The sequence below is a fragment of the Lontra canadensis genome, unplaced genomic scaffold, assembly GCF_010015895.1.
Source record: "Lontra canadensis isolate GAN:19392208 unplaced genomic scaffold, GSC_riverotter_1.0 scaffold68, whole genome shotgun sequence".
NCBI lineage: Eukaryota > Metazoa > Chordata > Mammalia > Carnivora > Mustelidae > Lontra > Lontra canadensis.
In genome coordinates, this window is record NW_022631062.1 from 6,215,804 (window position 1) to 6,233,303 (window position 17,500).

The window sequence follows — 17,500 nt, forward strand, 5'->3', positions numbered from 1 at the left end:
ACGCATCGTTCAGATGACCTGGCCCGACGCATGTCGTTTGGTCTCAGGGTGTTCTGTGGAAGAGACAGGCTTCGCCAAGGACTGTGCAGGACGTAGCTGGATGTTTGTCAGGATGTCACATGCTCGTGTTGAAATGCAGTCTCGTGAAGGTTAGGATATGACTTTTCTTCCTTTTGAAAAATATTTATTGATTTAACAGAGAAAGAGAGAATGAGAGAAGAAGCAGAGGGAGCTGCAGAGAGAGAGGGAGAAGCAGGCTTTCTGCCGAGCAGAGAGCCCGATGTGGGGCTCGATCCCAGACCCTGAGATCGTGACCTGAGCTGAAGGCAGGCGCTTAGTGGACTGAGCCACCCAGGCGCCCCTAGTGTATGCCTTGTATAAGAACACTGTAAATTTCATCGCAGACCAACGAGAAGTAAAGAGTAATTACAACTTTATGGTATAAGCAAGGGAAATGACATCGTACAGGAAAGAGGGTAGTAAATGCCAGCATGTACGTTCCTTTTTGAGTTACATTTTCCCAGGTCTACAGGCCACTAGGCGTTTCAGTGACAAAAACCTCCACGTAAGCAGAAGCTGACTGCTCACGTCGTATCATAAAAGGGCCCCTCGGAGGAGGAAGGATGTAAGACGCCTGGCTGGAAATGCAGCTTGCTTCTTGGAGGCAGGAGGACCCTTGGTTTTCTAGCTGCGTGAGGCAGCTGGGGTTTTCTTCTAGTTTTTCAGAGGAAATACGCTGAGGCACTTGATCTGTAAAATTAGAATTTTGACGTTTGAAAAAATAGCGAAGTTGTTCTGTTGTCTCACCTTTGGGACCGGTAGAGTATCCGTCAGACCTCCGATCTTTTCACAACACGTAGAAATGATTTTAGTGCATTTGGATTTGATACTGACGGAGCAGGACTGGCCCTCAGAGCCAGGGCCACGCTCCCAGCACGGAGCCCCACATCTCTGTCCTTTCCGTGTGGCGTGGGGCTCGGCAACCCTACGCGTCTGTGCATTTCAGTAAAGCAACCACATTTCCATCTTGAGATACAGAAAACTACATCCTTATGTGTATGTAATGGAAAGCAAAACTGTCTGTAGGACATAATAAAGTACAAAGGCAAAATTCACGTAGAGATTAGCCACAGTATCTAAACTTTTGCTTATCCTTTGGCAAATTCCCAAAGTCACAGATTATTAAAGGGGTTTCACAAACCATAAGTTCATTTGTGAAAATCGTTAAGTCCTTAGTTACTAGTTAACAGATACTTTTGCTCTGACCAGCAGGATTCTTGACGTCCGTGGTGATCAGGAAAGGGATGAGTTTTGCCCGAGAGCCCTGTGGGTTCTCTGTCTGGACCCAGCCCGTGTGCGCTCCAAGCTCTCTGTGCTGCTGGTTCTCGCTGGGGGATGACCCAGCGCCTCTCACGAAGGAGCCGGTGAGGCTGTGCTTTGTAATAAGCAGAATGAGTTTGGTCTTCAGCGGGCGCGGAAGCTGTGTTCCTTCTCCCGGACCTGACTGGCCATCTCCTCACCGGGCTCATCCTGACGTACACCCTTTTATAATAAACTGGGAGGTAACGTAGTGAGGAAATGTTTCTGAGTTCTGTGAGCCACTCTAGCAAAGTAATCAAGCTTACGGAGTTGGTTGGAACCTCCACTCGATAGCAGGTAGTCAGAGTCACAGGTGACAACCTGGAATGGTGACGAGTGTCCGAAGCGGGGCACAGTCCTACAGGACTGAACCCTTACCCGGGAAGAGCCGGTGCCATCCACAGGTAGATGATGTAGGCGGTATCAGAGGGGGACACCCCCTCCTGACATGGATGGTGTCTGTAGGGGATCTGATGTCATCTTAGGGTACACGGTGTCAGAGGGGGACACCACCCTACACATGGACGGTGTCCATAGGGGATCTGATGTCTGAAGGTAGATGGTGTAGACGGTGTCAGGGGGACACCCCCCGATGTAGATGATGTCTGTAGGGATCTGATGCCGTCTTAGGGTACCTGGTGTCAGAACTGAGCTGAATTGTAGGACACCCCGCGTGTACCTGAGACTGGCCGGTGGTGTGATAAACCCTCAGTACACACGTTGGATTTGGAGCCTCACAAATGGTCTTGGGAATCCAAACATTTATTTCAACTGTTGAAAGCACAACATTGTATGTTAGAAGCTGAGTAACTAAGTGTCCCTTCCCTTTGAATCGTTGTGTAGGTGATCCTGGCGTGTGCTGGTGTGAGGAGTGGTGGGTGGTCAGTGCAGGTGCCCCGCACGTTCCCCGGGCTCCTATCTTCCCAAGCACGCGCACTTCACGGGCCTGTCGGGAAAGGTTCTTATCGGTGGACCTTATGTGCTTCTCAGTCTGGTCTCCTCCCCGGGGCTCCTGGGACTCAGAAAGCAGAAAGTTTGGTGGAGTTTCTAACCATGCCGCTTCCCAAACTACGCATTGGGTAAAGGAGAGATGTGAGGTCAGTGGGACGTTCTGACATCCTTATTATAAAATCCTGTAGCTGATAGCTTGGCTCCGTGAACAGAAGTGGCCCATGATGCATGGGAGAGCGGGAATCTGACGGAAGACGGTGCTGGGGTTACAGCTCACTGTTGCCACGGCTGCACTTGCGTACAACTGGACACTCTTTTTAGTGTTTTTGAACCCCATGGGTTTTCGTTTTGAATATGTGCAGGCTGATGTCACTATCTCGGGGGTCTGTGAACGGTGGCGCACGGGCCACATCCGGCCCACCGCCTGGTTTTGTAAATAAGACGGTAGTGGCCCACGGCCACACCCCTTGTTTGCAGATCTTCTGTGACTGCTTTTGAGCCATCAGGAGAGCTGAGGACTGGGGTGGGACCACGCAGGCCCCGAAGCCAAAACGTTCGCTGTCCAGCCCTCAGTTGAGGGCCAACTAACAGCTGGTTGACCCTGCTCTGTTTCATAGGATGACAGTAAGAACAGAAATAGTCATGCAGAGCCGACAGGTGGGGACAACGGAAGGACAGAGTGTCATACCCAACATGGACAAGGAGAGCCAGCCAGTGCATTCTGAGCGAACGGGGTCTGGAACCTAGTGACGAGGGAGCCTGACAGACTGTAGGGATTAAGAATGGCACAAATGGGAAAGCTGCAGCTGCATGAAAACAGGCAAACGAAGAGAACAGTAAAAGCAGAGCCGGTTACGCCATGAAACCGTGATGGGGAAGAAGTGGCCTGGCCTAGGGTGGTAGAAATCACACTTTGAATCACTTCATTTGGAGGAATGTTTCCTGGTGTCTTGTTCGATTAGAGACTTTCTCTGGGTGCCACTGCTTGTGGGACATCCGAGCTTGGGGTCATTCGGAATCACGTTTACATCGTCCTGGCTTTGCAATATGTACGCGGTAAACACAGTATTACACTGACAGTGGGGGAAAGTCATGTTAAGAAATAGCGGTGAATATGCGTAGGGACCCAGTCTCGTCTTTCCTGAAGCATTCTACTGCAGCCGTCCTAGCCTCTTCTTGTAACTCGTTTCCACAAACACCCTTTGACTGCTTTTCCAAAGCATAGGCACCACTTGCTTGTGAGATGCAAACATCTCCTTCTCTCCTCCCTGTGCTCCCGCCCTGTGCGCGAGCCTTTGGGAGCACTCTCTACTGTGTGCGGGATCACTCGCACGTGTGTCCACTCCCGAAGCATGAGCTTTGTATCTGCAGTCTCTGGCTCACTACCAGACACTTGGGAAGGGGTCACTAAGTACTGACAAGAAACAAGGAGTGAGTGGATGGACGGATGGATGCACCCTTCAGCTCCACTCCCCGTCTGATGTGTCCTTGCACTGCATTTGCTGACCCTTAGTATTTCACGTACAGAGTCGATTGAACATGTAGGGCCTTGTCTGGGCATGGATGTATAATGCTGGGATGTCCAGGAAGAGCTCTCTGTATTGTTCTCAGGCCACGTGGTTTTTTCTTTCTTTTTTTTAATTAACATAGAATGTATTACTTGTTTCAGGGGTACAGGTCTGTGCATCGTCAGGCTTACACACTTAACAGCACTCACCATAGCACATACCCTCCCCAGTGTCCACAACCCAGCCACCCTCTCCCTCCCCCGCTCCCCCGCTCCCCCCAGCAACCCTCAGTTTGTTTTGTGAGATTAAGAGTCTCTTGTGACTTGTGTCCATCTCTGGCTTTGTCTTGTTTCATTTTTTTCCTCTCTTCCCCTATGATCCTCTGTCTTGTTTCTCAGATTCCTCATATCAGTGAGATCATAGCATAATTTCTTTCTGTGATTGACTCATTTTGCTCAGCCTAATACCCTCTAGTTCCATCCACGTTGTCGCAAATGGCAAGATTTCCTTTCTTTTGATGGCTGCATAGTATTCCGTTGTGTATATATCCCCACATCTTCTTTATCCATTCATCTGCTGATGGACATCTAGGCTCTTTCTCTAGTTTGGCTATTGAGACCATGAGGTATTTTCATAGTATTTCACTTATTTTCTTTACAACTACAAAAAATATATATAATGAGGAATACCATTCACACCTGTTTTTTAAGTCAGAGCAGCTGTCCCACCCGGCGACTGTGTACTGATCACAGATTACTTTTGACCCAGAAATCACAGTGTTCTACTCTGTTGCAGAAGAGCAACTTGGGAAAACGGGAAAGAGCACGACGCACGTGCAGCCCCCTTTCCAACGACGACGGCCTGCGCGGCTCCTGGAAATCGGAGCCCCCTTTTATCAAGACAACCAGCTGCAGGTGAAGGTCTACTGGAAAAAGACTGAAGGTACACAAGTGCTCTCTGACAACCGGTTATCTGTGTTAAGTGCCCAGTGACACCAGGGGGCTAGTGCAAGAGTCAGGGTCGAACCATGGTGTGCCTAGTTTTTTGGTTTTTTTTTTTTTTCTTTTTTAAGATTTACTTATTTTACAGAGAGAACATGAGGCTGGGGAGGTCAGAGGGAGAGAGAGAATCTCAAGCAGATTCCATGCTGAGGACAGAGCCCAGTGTGGGGATGGACCTCACGACCTTGAGATCATGACGTGAGCTGAAACTAAGAGGCAAATGCTTCACTGACTGAGCCACCCAAGCGCCCTGCCATGGGGGTGACATAAAGGGAAACAGAACCCGAACAGAACATTTAGATCCTTTTTTTTTTTTTTTTTTTTTTTTAATTCCTGCTGTTCTGAAGTCTGAGTGAACTGCTGCTTCTCTCCCAGGAACCCATACCATGTTTAGAAATCAGCATCGTCGGTCAGCCGGTTGCATTTTGTCATCTCAGGGATGTTAGCCTGTCTTCACTGCTTTCCCAGAAGGCCAATCCTGTCTCCAAAACACTCAAAATACTCATTATTCCGCCCTATAAAGTTTTGTTCTAAATGAGTTTTTCGTTTAAAAAAAGACACACAACCCAAATAATTTGGGAAATAGAGAAAGAAGTCACTTATTTCAGTATGGTCTCCTAGAAACAGTATTTTGGCAGATGTCTTTTCAAAAGTTTCCTACACTTCTGTTCTTCCTTCAGTTGTTTTATACACACACACACACACACACACACAGGTCCATATATGTATGTAAAACATACACATTTTCATATAATGTAGGAGCATTCTGCACTATCCTGTATTTCTGTTGCCCTGTTTAACTCACTTCTGTGTACGGACACACCACAATATCCTAATACACCATCATCCCACTACAGCAAAACTCCTGGGTGTCTTCAGAGTTTCCATTTTATAATTAATACTGCAAGCCAGATTTACCCTTGGAATTAATTCTGTTTTGAGGATTTATTTGAATAGCTGTCTTTAGGATAAATTCATTTTCTTTATTCTAAAGATTTTTGCGTGCATTATCGAACTAGTATTTTTGGAATTATTTGATGTACATTTCCATGTCTATCACTCATATGCTTGGAAACAAAGGAAAGACAGATTGTTTCCAGAGTTCACTTTTAACAGTTCTTCAAGTTCTCCTGAAGTACGGTGTTACACAGAACGTTGGTGTTGGAGGGCCGCCTGGGTGACTAAGTTGGTTGAGCGTCTGACTCTTGATCTCAGCTCAGGTCTTGGTCTTAGGATTGTGAATTCAAGCCCCACATTGGAACCCATGCTGGGCACGGAACCTACATGAGCCAAAAAAAAAAAAAAAAAAAAAAAAAAATATTGGTGCTGGGGTTCTTTTTGTTCCAGAATTTTTTTCTAAGGTGCTGACATCCATTCTGCAGCTAAAATAATATTACAATTAATATTAATGTCTTATGACTCTCATACATTAATTAAAACTAAATTCCATTTATTCAATATTATTTATTAAAAGTTATTCATTCATATATCCCTATTCATAAGCATAAGTTTTAGGATCATTATTAAATTACAAAATTAATTTGATCTATTATGTTTACTGATTTTAGGTTAAAACTGTATCAGTAGTAAAACATTAATATTGAAACTATAAATATATAATGGAATACAAATGTACGCATTGAGAGTACATCTTAAGCATACAAGAGCATGAAAACATGAACGTATAATGAAATACAAATGTCAGCATTGAGAATACTTCTTAACCGTACAAGAGCAACCACTGCCTCCGTGACCTCTAAACTTGAAGATCTGTCTTGCTGATATTTGAAATGTTTATCACTTGGAACCATACCGCGCACATGGGGCCTCTCGAGTGCACGAGATCCAGGGAGCGGGAAACGACCTCATTCTGTTGGGGAAGCCATACTTCATGCAGGGCTAGTCTGCCCTAGCCCTGTGTGGAGCTCCACCGATGGGTCTTTTTAGCCGGGGCTGAGGATTTAGTTTGCCCCGGTGGGGGGCTCTGCAGCACAGGGCTGCTGGGAACACAGGTCTTTGATGCACATGTTCTCCCGGACAAGGGGGATCATGGGTGACTGGAGCATGTAGAGCTTTGGAAGACATGACACTTTCTCACAGTGGTTGCAGCTTCCATTCCCACTCTCAGGGCACGATCGTCCCCGGTGCACCCCCCCTCTCTCTGCCACGTAGAGTTTCCATCTTTTGAGTTGAGCAGTTCTGGGACCTGCGTCTCGATGGCTCCATGCTGTTTGATTGAGTTTTTAAGCTGTTCAGCCGCACTGTCCGTCCTGCAGGAGGACTTTACACGTTGCATATAGGTGTCACCTGCCGGTTCCCTGGTTTCAGCGTTTTCTCCTTGTGTGAGCGATCCTTCCTTCCTTCCTTCCTTCTTTCCTTCCTTCCTTCCTTCCTTCCTTCCTTCCTTCCTTCCTCAGTGCTTCTGCGTTGTAGAGGGGACCCATTCATCATTTTGTTTCTCTGGGTGACAGCTCTTGCTGTCCTGGTTAAGGATCTTTGCTTACACAGGGTCACACAGATCCTCCCCTCACGTCCTGGAACTTGGACCGCTTCATCCTTCTCTCTGGGGCTGTCTTTCCGCCTGGAACTGAGTTTATGTGTCGGGCTCACTGCTCCTTTACGCTTCTGTCCCTCCTGAGCTGCAGCTGACAGAGCAGCCTTTATTTAACGAGGACTCTCCCCAAATCTCTGGGCTGCCGCCCCAGCCCTACATCACAAATATGGGCAACTTATCTTTTCAATGTTCTGTGGAGTCATTTGGCATTTTTCCCCTCCCAACTTTCTGGCATTGCCACGTTGTCTTAACTACTATAAATCTGTAAATATTTTTAATCATAGTTCTTCAGTTTTACTTCATTTTCAAGTTGTCTTGACTGTGTTGCGTCCTTTGTGCTTTTATATCCGTGTTTATATTAATCTGTCAGTGCCCACAAAAACCTTGTGAGATCTCTGTTCAAATTACAGTGAACATATGGTAACGACTGAGAATTCACATCTTAAAAATCTCGACACTTGACGTATCACTTTATTCCAGTTTTTAAAGTTTTCTCTCAACAGTGATTTATAATGTGTAATGCAGAGGCTATAATAGTTCTAATAGGATTATTCTAAGGTGTTTGTGTTTATTGCGATCTCATTCCATACATGCACACTTTTCCTCAGTTTTATTTTCTAACTGTGGCTGTCATACAGATAAATACATCCTCTTTCAATGTCTTGATGCCAAATCGGACTCTCTTTTGTTATATTCCCTTGCTCACTGCATTTCCTTTGATGATTCTTTCCCATTTTTCCATAAAAGCAACCATGTAGCCTGTGCATAATGAGAATGTGATATTTTCCTTCCCAGACCTGGGACCTTTTCCTTCTCTCCCTTGCTGTAACGCTGACTGTGACGTTCAGTGCGGGACGCCATAGGAGTGATCCCTGCAGGCGTGACGTTTGTTTTTTATTTTTGACTCCTTCATTTGTGTTTGTTCAAAGCGGAGATGAAGCAGAAGCACTGCTTTCTTTTCTTCCTCTTGGTTATTTGGTTGAAGATCTACTAGTAATTCTGATTACATGGAAACAAGTTAATGGTATTGATGGCTGAGGAAAGTCACTTTTCTAAACATCTGTTAGGAATTATTATATGTAAAACACTGCACGCTTGTAAACTACTATTTGAGCCACAATAACATGGAGTTTAAGAATACGGCCTTTAAACCGAGATATATTTTATTTAAAAGCCCAGGTGAACCACTCACCAACTGTGTGGTGTCAGGCAAATGACTCCCCACTCAGCACATCAGTTTCTCGTCTATAAAGAGGGAGTAACGGTGCCCATCTCACAGGGGCGGTGGGTGATGTAATGGGACCTGTGTGCATGTGTGCATGAACACAAGCGTGTGCAAGTGGACCTAACGGATTTTATGTCCATATGCAAGTATCTGCTGTTTTTACCTTCTCCAGCTTTATGGAGGTAGAATTGCCCTAGAACATGGTGCATATTTGAGGTGCACAGCGTGACGACTGGATGTACGTATCTGCCATGATCGGATTTGCACAATAAGGTCATTGAGCACCTTAACCCCAGGCGTGATGTCTGATCATAAGATTTCAGTAGACACACTTCACCAGATGAACAAAATCCCCTACTGCTTTTTCCTTTTTTTTTTTTTTAAGATTTTATTTATTTCAGAGAGAGAGTGTGCACGAGTCGAGGAGGGGCAGAGGGAGAAGCAGACTCCCAGCTGAACATGGAGCCCAACACAGGGCTCAGTCCCAGGACCCTGGGATTATGACCTGAGCTGAAGGCAGACGCTGAACCAACTGCGTCCCCCAGGTGTCCCATCCCCCATTGCTGTTATCTGCAGTGTTTTTCTCATGGATTCATATTGATTTTTATCAAATATTCTTCTTGAAAGTAATGAGAAGGTCAAGGACTTTTTCTTATTTATTGTATTAACATGATGATCTAAAGGGAAAATGATAGACTGTGTCGTAGGTTTGTTGTGGGAATTAAATGAGAGTACACATACCCGTGCTTGGGGACAGTATCCAGCACAAAGTAATCACCCCACAAATGTCAGGGTTCTTACGGGGTTTCCTGTAGATGGAGCCCTGAAGGCTGTCCCACGGGCAGAGGGGAAACAGGATGCCAGGAAGGAGGTCGAGCGCCTCTGATCTAGGCACTTCTTGGGGCTTTAGGACCAGCTCTGTTTTCCTCCTTTGCAGACAACAAGGTATGATACTTTCACAAATGGTCTTGTGATTGATTTGCAACCCAAATGCGATGAATTCTAAGCATTCCGTTTGGCAGATGAAGTGGGATTAACCATCACTGCCCTCTGTCTGTGGCAGGAAATAGTTAATACTCCCATACAGCTCAAGACTTGGTTCCGTGGTCGGAACGTGGGTTGAACTGGAACAATGGGGCGGCAGTGACTTTGCTGTTGGCGTCTACACGGGGAGGTTGCTTTCCACCAGGTTACACGGCCACTTAGGGACCGAGAACAAGTCATGCCGTCACTAGAGTTGTCTTTTTTCTAAAAGTCCTTTTCCTTAAATTATGTCCATCCCATGTCCCTCTTGATGTTAATTTGAAAGCCAAATTAACGTCTAAAACCCAGCGGGGGACACAGCAGGAGTTCCAGACTCCTCACACATCTGTTTTCTTCCAGAAGCACGTTGGGCAGGCACCATAGGACCTACAGAATCCCAAACCCGAGTTCCCAGAGACATTGATGGAGCATGTGCTCTTCATAACTACTGCACACGTAGGAGACGAGACCCCTTTTAAGTCAACGCACGGTCCCACTGTTCTACAAATTCTGGGTAGAACATGAATATGAGATCTTTCTCTGTCCTGGAAAAGGATCCTTTGGCTGGCTTTTCTGGACTTTTTGACTCTGTAAAATCATACACTGTAGGCACCCTATGCAACTCGTGAGACCCATCTCAAATGCTTCACTACATCGAGACCTAATGATGTACTATAAGTTGGCTAACTGATCATAATAAAAATAAAAATGAAAAACAATATTAAAATAGGAAAAAAAATTCTGAGAATGGTACCTCAATTGAATATTCTTGAATCATAACTAATTTCCACCAGTGGATACACTGGGTTAAAAACCTTAAAAAACCTGAATGCTTGTGACAGATCAGAGTAGATGAGAATCTTGTTTACTCGTCAAGATAAAACTGTAAGTAGAAATGGGTTTCTAGATATCTGTCACATTTCCTAAAAAAGCAAGGGTGGCCAGCATGTTGGTTTTGGATTTGAAGCTAGGAACTCACAAGCACAAATCTGTTCAGTTCCCTTGAAATTTCCCAAAGGGAGAGCGTCCTTTTTTTTTTTTTTTGTATTATTTATGGTGACACAGCATATTATTTCAAAGGGAAACGACTCAAACATCATGTGTTAGCCCAACAGAGTGCCTGTGTAGCTGGGGTGTAACAGCGAATGCTCTGGAAGGAAAGACAAATCCGCAAGAATGAATCTGTAGCCCTAAAAGGAATGGCTCACTTGGCTACTTTTATTAATTAGTAATTTTATTATCCTACAGACAACAGTTCCGTTTTACTGTGTGGCAACAAAATCCACACTTGATTCTTTCAGGCTCCTTGGTTTAGACTTAGTGTTTGCACTCCAGAAATGTGAAAAATCAGCTCAAAAAGAGAGAAAACATTCCTGCTTCTACTTTGAGTCAAAATGCCTCCTGCCAAGTAGGTGTTTGAATTTTTTCTTTTACAAAATTGTACAAAATCGGAACTCTGTCTGATCAAAGCACTTTTACAAATGAAGAGAGAACAAGGCATTAGTTTGTGAAAGGATGGCATTCAGCTGATACTGATTGAGCACCTACTGCATACCAGGTGCTATGTCCGGTGTTGGAGATGCTGCAAAGAACGGAAATCCCTGCCCCAAGGAAGTGGCATTTTCCGATGCGTTCCCAAGTGCTTGTGCGGGGCTGCCAGTGCTGTGGCGGCTATCCTGTGGCGCTCCAAGGTGGCCTCCCTTTCTCAGAGCTCCGATTTCCTTGCAGCGCCTGGTGGTGCAGTCAGTTGGACCTCTGACTCCTGGTTTGGGCTCGGGTCATGATCTCAGGGTCCAGGGATTGAGCCCCATGTCAGGCTCAGCTCCCACGGTGAGTGGGGAGTCTTCCCTGGGATTCTCTCTTCCTCTCCCCTCTGCCCCTTTTGCTCATGCTCCCTCGTTCTCTCTGACTCTCCCCCTCTCTATAATACATAAATCCTTAAAAAAAATTTCTGGCAGTCTTGAATTTACGCCAGACACTGTGAGTTAATTATATTTGAGAAACAGATTAGATACATCTAGTTTTCAAATCATAGTTGAGGCACACCGAAAGTAGATTTCCATATTTAAAAATACTTCTCAAGTACGTTATAATTCATTTGTGGAAGGAAGAACTTCAGTTCAGGAACCACCACAACACAGGCACTTAGCAGAGAATTTTCACATGTATCCCCTGAGGAAACGTTTGACTTGATGATGCTGTTTTTCATATTCTGGTTACAGACGGGGTCCTGAAGTCATCTCCTAAATACAGACTTGCAGGGTTTTCATAATTGCCAAGATGAAGCTAAGGACAGGACATTTCTATAAATGAGTTGCACGGATATTTGTATAAATACGCGGATATTTGTAGAAAGGAGTTAGAACTCAACTAACACGAGGGTGGGCATTTTGTGGTCTGCATTTGGAAAAGGAATCCAGTATAATTAACATACGATGCTCTACACTTCCAGGTGTACAACCGAGTGATTTAACCGTTCTTTCAGGGTGCACGTATCTTTCTGAATTAGCGTTTTTGTATTTTATTTTCATCCCAGTGCCGTGAATGGGCAGTGTCACGTTAGGCTCTGACTACAATGCAGGGTTCCAACACTCCCATGTACTACTCAGTGCTCACCATGATGAGTGTCGTGTCCGTCCCCTTCCCCTATGTTATCACACCCCACCCCCTCCTATGGGAACCATCAGTTCTCTAGAGTTAAGAGTCTGTTTCATGGTTTTGTCTCTTCGTCCCTTTGCTTGTTTCTCTTGATTCTTAAATCCCCCATCTGAGTGAAATCCTACGGTTTTCGTCTTTCTCGGATGACTCACTCAGCATTATACTCTCTAGATCCACGGGTGGTGTTGCAAATGGCAGCATTTCCTTCTTTCCTGCGACTGAATAATATTCCATTGTGTGTATACACCACATCTTCTTTATCTATTCATCGATGGATGGACACTTGGGCGGCTTCCAGAATTGGGCTGTTGTAAATAAAGCTGCTGTAAACGTAGGGGCGCATATGGCTTTCTGAATTCGTGCCTTGGTATTCTTTGGGTAAAGACCCAGCACTGAAATTACTGGATCATGAGATAATTCTAATGATTTGAGGAGCCTCCGTCCTGTTTTCCGCAGTGGTTGCACCAGTTTGCATTCCCACCAACAGTGCAGGAGAGTTCCTTTTCCTCCAATCCTTGCCAACACTTGTTTCGTCTGGTTTTTATTTCAGCCGTTCTGACAGGTGTGAGGTGGGAGCTCACAGTTAGTTCTGATTTGTATTTCCCTGATGCTGAGTCTCTTTCCATGTGTCTGTCGGCCCTCTGTAGGTCTTCTTTGGAGAAATGTCTGTTCCTAGGTTCTGCCCATTTTGTAAGTGGACTCTTTGGGTTTGAGGTGTTCAGGTTGATAAGTTTTTAGTATATTTTGAATATTAACCCTTTATTGGATACGTCATTTGTAAACACCTTCTCCCATTCAGTGGGCTGTGTTTTAGTTCTGGTGATTATTTCCTTCGCTGTGCAGAAGCTTTAATTTTGATGAAGTCCCAATAATTCATTTTTACTTTTGTTTACCTTGCCTCAGAAGACGTATCCAGGAAAAATGCTGCTAGGGCTGAGGTCAGAGAAATTACTGCCTGTGCTCCTTGGAGGAGTTCTGTGGTTTCGGGTCTTACATTTAGGTCTTTAATCCATTTTGAACTTACACTGGTGCAGGATGTAAGATAAAGTGGTCCTGTTTCTTTCGTGTGTGTCCCTGTTCAGTTCTCCCAGAACCATTTGTTGAAGAGACATCTTCTCATTGCATATTCTTGCCTCCTTTGTGAAAGATTAATGACCATAATCGTGGGTTTGTTTCTGGGTTCTCCCCCTTCTGTTCCACTCATCTTTGTGTCTGTTTTTATGGCAAAACCATACTGTGTTGATTACTATAGCTTTCAGGTGTGACTTGATATCTGAGATTGGGATACCTCCAGTTTTGCTCAAGATTGCTTTGGCCACTGAGGGTTGCTGGGGGGAGGGGGGTTGGGAGAGGGAGGCTGGGGTTATGGACATTGGGGAGGGTATGTGCTATCGTGAGTGCTGTGAAGTGTGTAAACCTGGCGATTCACAGACCTGTACCCTTGGGGAAAAAAAATATATGTTTATAAAAAATAAAATTAAAAAAAAAAAAAAAAGATTGCTTTGGCCACTCAGAGTCTTCTGTGGTTCCATATAAACTTTAGGATTGTTTTAGCTCCGTGAAAAATGTTCTTTTGAGCATTTTTGGAAAAAATGCTACTTTGATAGGGATTGAATTGAATGTGTATTTGCTCTGGGTACAACGGGCATTTTAATAATATTTTTAAATATTCTAGGAATATTTAATATTTAATTATTTTCATATTTAATTTAGATACATGGGAATATCCTTCCATCTGTTTGTGTCCTCTATATTTCTTTTCTTTCTTTCTCTCTTTCTCTATCTCCTTCTCTCTTTCTTTTGAGTAGGCTTCACAGCCAACATTGGGCTTGACGGTAAAATCAGGAGTCACATGCTCTACCAACTGAGTCATCCCAGCACCCCTTCAGTTTCTCTCATCCGTGTTTTATAGTTTTCCAGGTACAGGTCTTTTACTTCCTTGATTAAGTTTATTCTTAGGTATTTCATTATTTTTGGTGCAATTGTTAATGGGATTGTTTTCTTAATTTCTCTGCTATGGTGGTACTGGTGTATGGAAATGCAACAGATTTTAGGATATTGGTTTCATATCCTGTGATTTTACTGAATTGATCAGTTCTATTAGTTTTGGGGGGAAAATTTAGGTTTATCTATATATAGTACCCTGTCATCTGCAAATACTGAAAGTTTTACTTCTTTCTTACCAATGTGGGTGCATTTTATTTCTTTTTCTTGTCTGATTGCTGTGTCTTTGACTTCCACTATCATGTTGAGTAAAGGTGATGAGAGTGGACATCCTTGTCTTATTTCTGACCTTAGGAGAAAAGCTCTCAGTTTTTCACCACCGAGTACAGTGTTAGCTGTGTGTTTTTCATAGATGGCCTGTACTATGTTCAGGTATGTTCTCTCTAAACCTACTTTGTTGAAGGTTTTTATTGTAAACGGATGTTGTACTTTATCAGCTGCTTTTTTTTTACATCTCTTGAAATGATCATATGGTTTTTGCCCTTTCTCTTGTTGATGTATCACATCACACAATATGACTGATCTGCAAATACTGAACCACCCTTGCATCCCAGGAGTAAATCCTTCATGATGATGGAGAATGACTTTGTAATCATTCTTGTTGGATTTGATTTGTTGGTATTTTGCTGAGGATTTTTGCATGTGTCTTCATCAGGGATATTGGTCTGCAGTTCCTTTTTTTTTTTTTTTTTTGTAGTGTCTTTATCTGGTTTTGGTATCTGGGCAATGCTGGCATTATACAATGAATTTGGAAGGTTTCCTCCTATCTTTTGGAATAGTTTCAGAAGAATAGGTATTAACTCCTCTTCTTTAAATGTTTAGTAGAATTTGCCTGTGAAGCTGTCTGGTCCTGGACTTGTGTTCGTTGGGAGTTTTGTTGTTATTATTACTGATAACCAGTCTGTTCATATTTTCACTTCCTTCCTGATTCAGTTTTGGGAGGTATATGTTTTGAGGAATTTATCCATTTCTTTTAGGTCGTCTAATTTGTTGGCACTTAATTTTCCATAATATTTTCTGATAATCCTGTGTAGCTGTGGTTTTGGTTCCTATGACTCCTGTTTCATATCTTTGTTTGAGTACCCCACCTCTCTCTGTGTCTCTCTCCTGACTCTGGCTAAAGGTCTATCAGTTTTGTTGTTACTTTCAGAGAACCAGCTTCTGGTTTCATTGATCTGTTGTATTGTATTTTTGGTTTCTCGTTCACTTATTTCTGCTCTGATCTTTAGTACTTCGTTGTAAAACAGTTTAGGTTTTGTTTGTTCTTCTTTTAGCTTCTTCAGGTGTAAGGTTGGTCAGATTTTTCTTGATTCTTGAGGTAGGCCTCTGCTGCTATAAGCTTCCCTCTAAAAACAGCTTTTAATGGATTCCAAAGATTTTGAGCCCTGTGTTTTTGTTTTCATTCGTCTCCATGTATTTTTTTATTTTCTCTTCGATTTCTTGGGTGACCCAATCATTATTTAGTAGCATGTTATGTGATGCACATGTACTTGTATTTTTTACAGACTTTTTCTTGTGGTTGATTTCTAGTTTCCTAGTGTTGTGGTTCAGAAAGATGCATAGTAGGACTTAACCTTTTTTAATTTGTTGAGACTAATATTGTGGCATAACAAGTGATCTGCTCTGGAGACGGTCCCATGTGCACTTGAGAAGAATGAGTATTCTGCTGTTGTAGGGTAGAAAGTTCTGACTATATCAGATCCGTCTGGTCCGATGTCTCATTCAAAGCCAGTGTTTCCTTGCTGATTTCCTGCTTCGGTGATCTGTCCCTTGATGTGGTGCGGCATTAAAGTCTCCTACTGTTGTGGTGTTATTATTGATTACTTCCTTTTTGTCTGTTACTAACTGCTTTTATGGAGTTGTGCGCTCCCACACGGGTGCATAAATATTTACAATTGTTAGATCTTGTTGGCCTGTTCCCATTATGATTACGTGGTGTCCTTCTCTGTCTCCTGCTACAGTCTTTGTTTTAAAGTCTCGTCTGTCCGATTTCAGTGTTGTCACGAGGCTTTCCTATCACTTCCATTTGCCTGATAAATGCTTTTCCATCCCGTCATGCTCAGTCTGCAGGTGTCTTTAGGTCTGACATGAGTCTCTCTAGGCAGCATGGAGCTGGGTCTTGCTTTTTTATCCATTCCCTCGCTCTCTGTCTTTTGATTGGGGCATTTAGTCCATTTACGTTCAAACTAATTTTTGATAGGTGTGTGCTTATTGTCATTTACTTACTTGTTTTACAGTTGTTTTTGTAGTTCTTTTTTCTTCTCTTGTCCTCTGTCCTACGTATCATGGGCAGGGACTGGTCCTGTGGTGCTGACGGGCCAGTGTGGGGCCACGGTGCCCCTGAGTGGGTGACACCTGGCGTTGGGCAGAGCTGGAGTAGCTCCCACCCCTAGGGCACGCACTCCCAGTCGTCTGTGGGTGGGCGGAGCCCCAGGCTGCCACAGGGGCTGCGTCAGACAGCACGTTGGCCCTCTTCCCCTCTCCCCAAGACATTACCTTGGGGGTGGCCCCACTCTCTGTGGGCTGGCCCAAACGGTGCGGGAGGAGGTGCGCGGCTCAGGAGCACATGAGGGCAGGACGTGTGCTAGGAGCAGGGCTCCTGAGGGCCTCCTGGAGGGGAGGCCTGCAGCCGAGGCCTGGCTCTGGGAGCCACATCTGCAGAGGAGCACTGTTGGCACAGAGAGTCTGTGGTGCCCACCCCTTGTTTGTTCTTGGACACATGTCCCACACATCCCTGCCAGGCACCACACATTCTGAGCTTAGGGAACAAATCTCCTTGCCGGGGAGCCCCCCGTGTGTTGCACGCTGCTGCTTCTCAGCTGCTGCTCTGCACGCCAGCTGTTGTGCAGTCTCTTGGCGGGGGAGGAACTCCACATCTGCGCCCCCCCCCCCGGCCCAGCTCCCCAGAGTCTCGCCCAGTGAGGATCAAAGTTCAGCTGTTCAGCTGCCCTGATGGAATTCTGCCCTCTGCTTTTCAGAGTGTAGACAGCCATAGGCACTGTAGATGGCCGTGGGCAGACCTGGCACTGGTGAGGGTAGTGTAGATGGCCGTGGGCGGTCTAGATGGCCGTGTGCACTGAAGATGGCCGTGGGCAGGCCTGGTGCTGTGGTGGGTAGTGTAGATGGCCATGGGCAGTGCAGATGGCTGTGGGCAGTGTAGATTGCCGTGAGCAAGCCTGGTGCTGGCATACGCAGTGTAAATGGCCGGGGGCAGTGC

At 44.7% G+C, this 17,500-nt stretch overlaps 1 protein-coding gene across 1 annotated transcript in view; it reads left to right on the forward strand.

Annotated features, from left to right (window-relative positions):
• ANOS1 (anosmin 1) overlaps positions 1–17,500 on the forward strand; it is a 170,146-nt gene that overhangs the window by 143,834 nt on the left and 8,812 nt on the right. Inside the window, exon 9 of the mRNA XM_032880226.1 lies at positions 4,614–4,760. Within this exon, the coding sequence (XP_032736117.1) occupies positions 4,614–4,760 (147 nt within the window). The remainder of the gene's footprint in view (positions 1–4,613; positions 4,761–17,500) is intronic.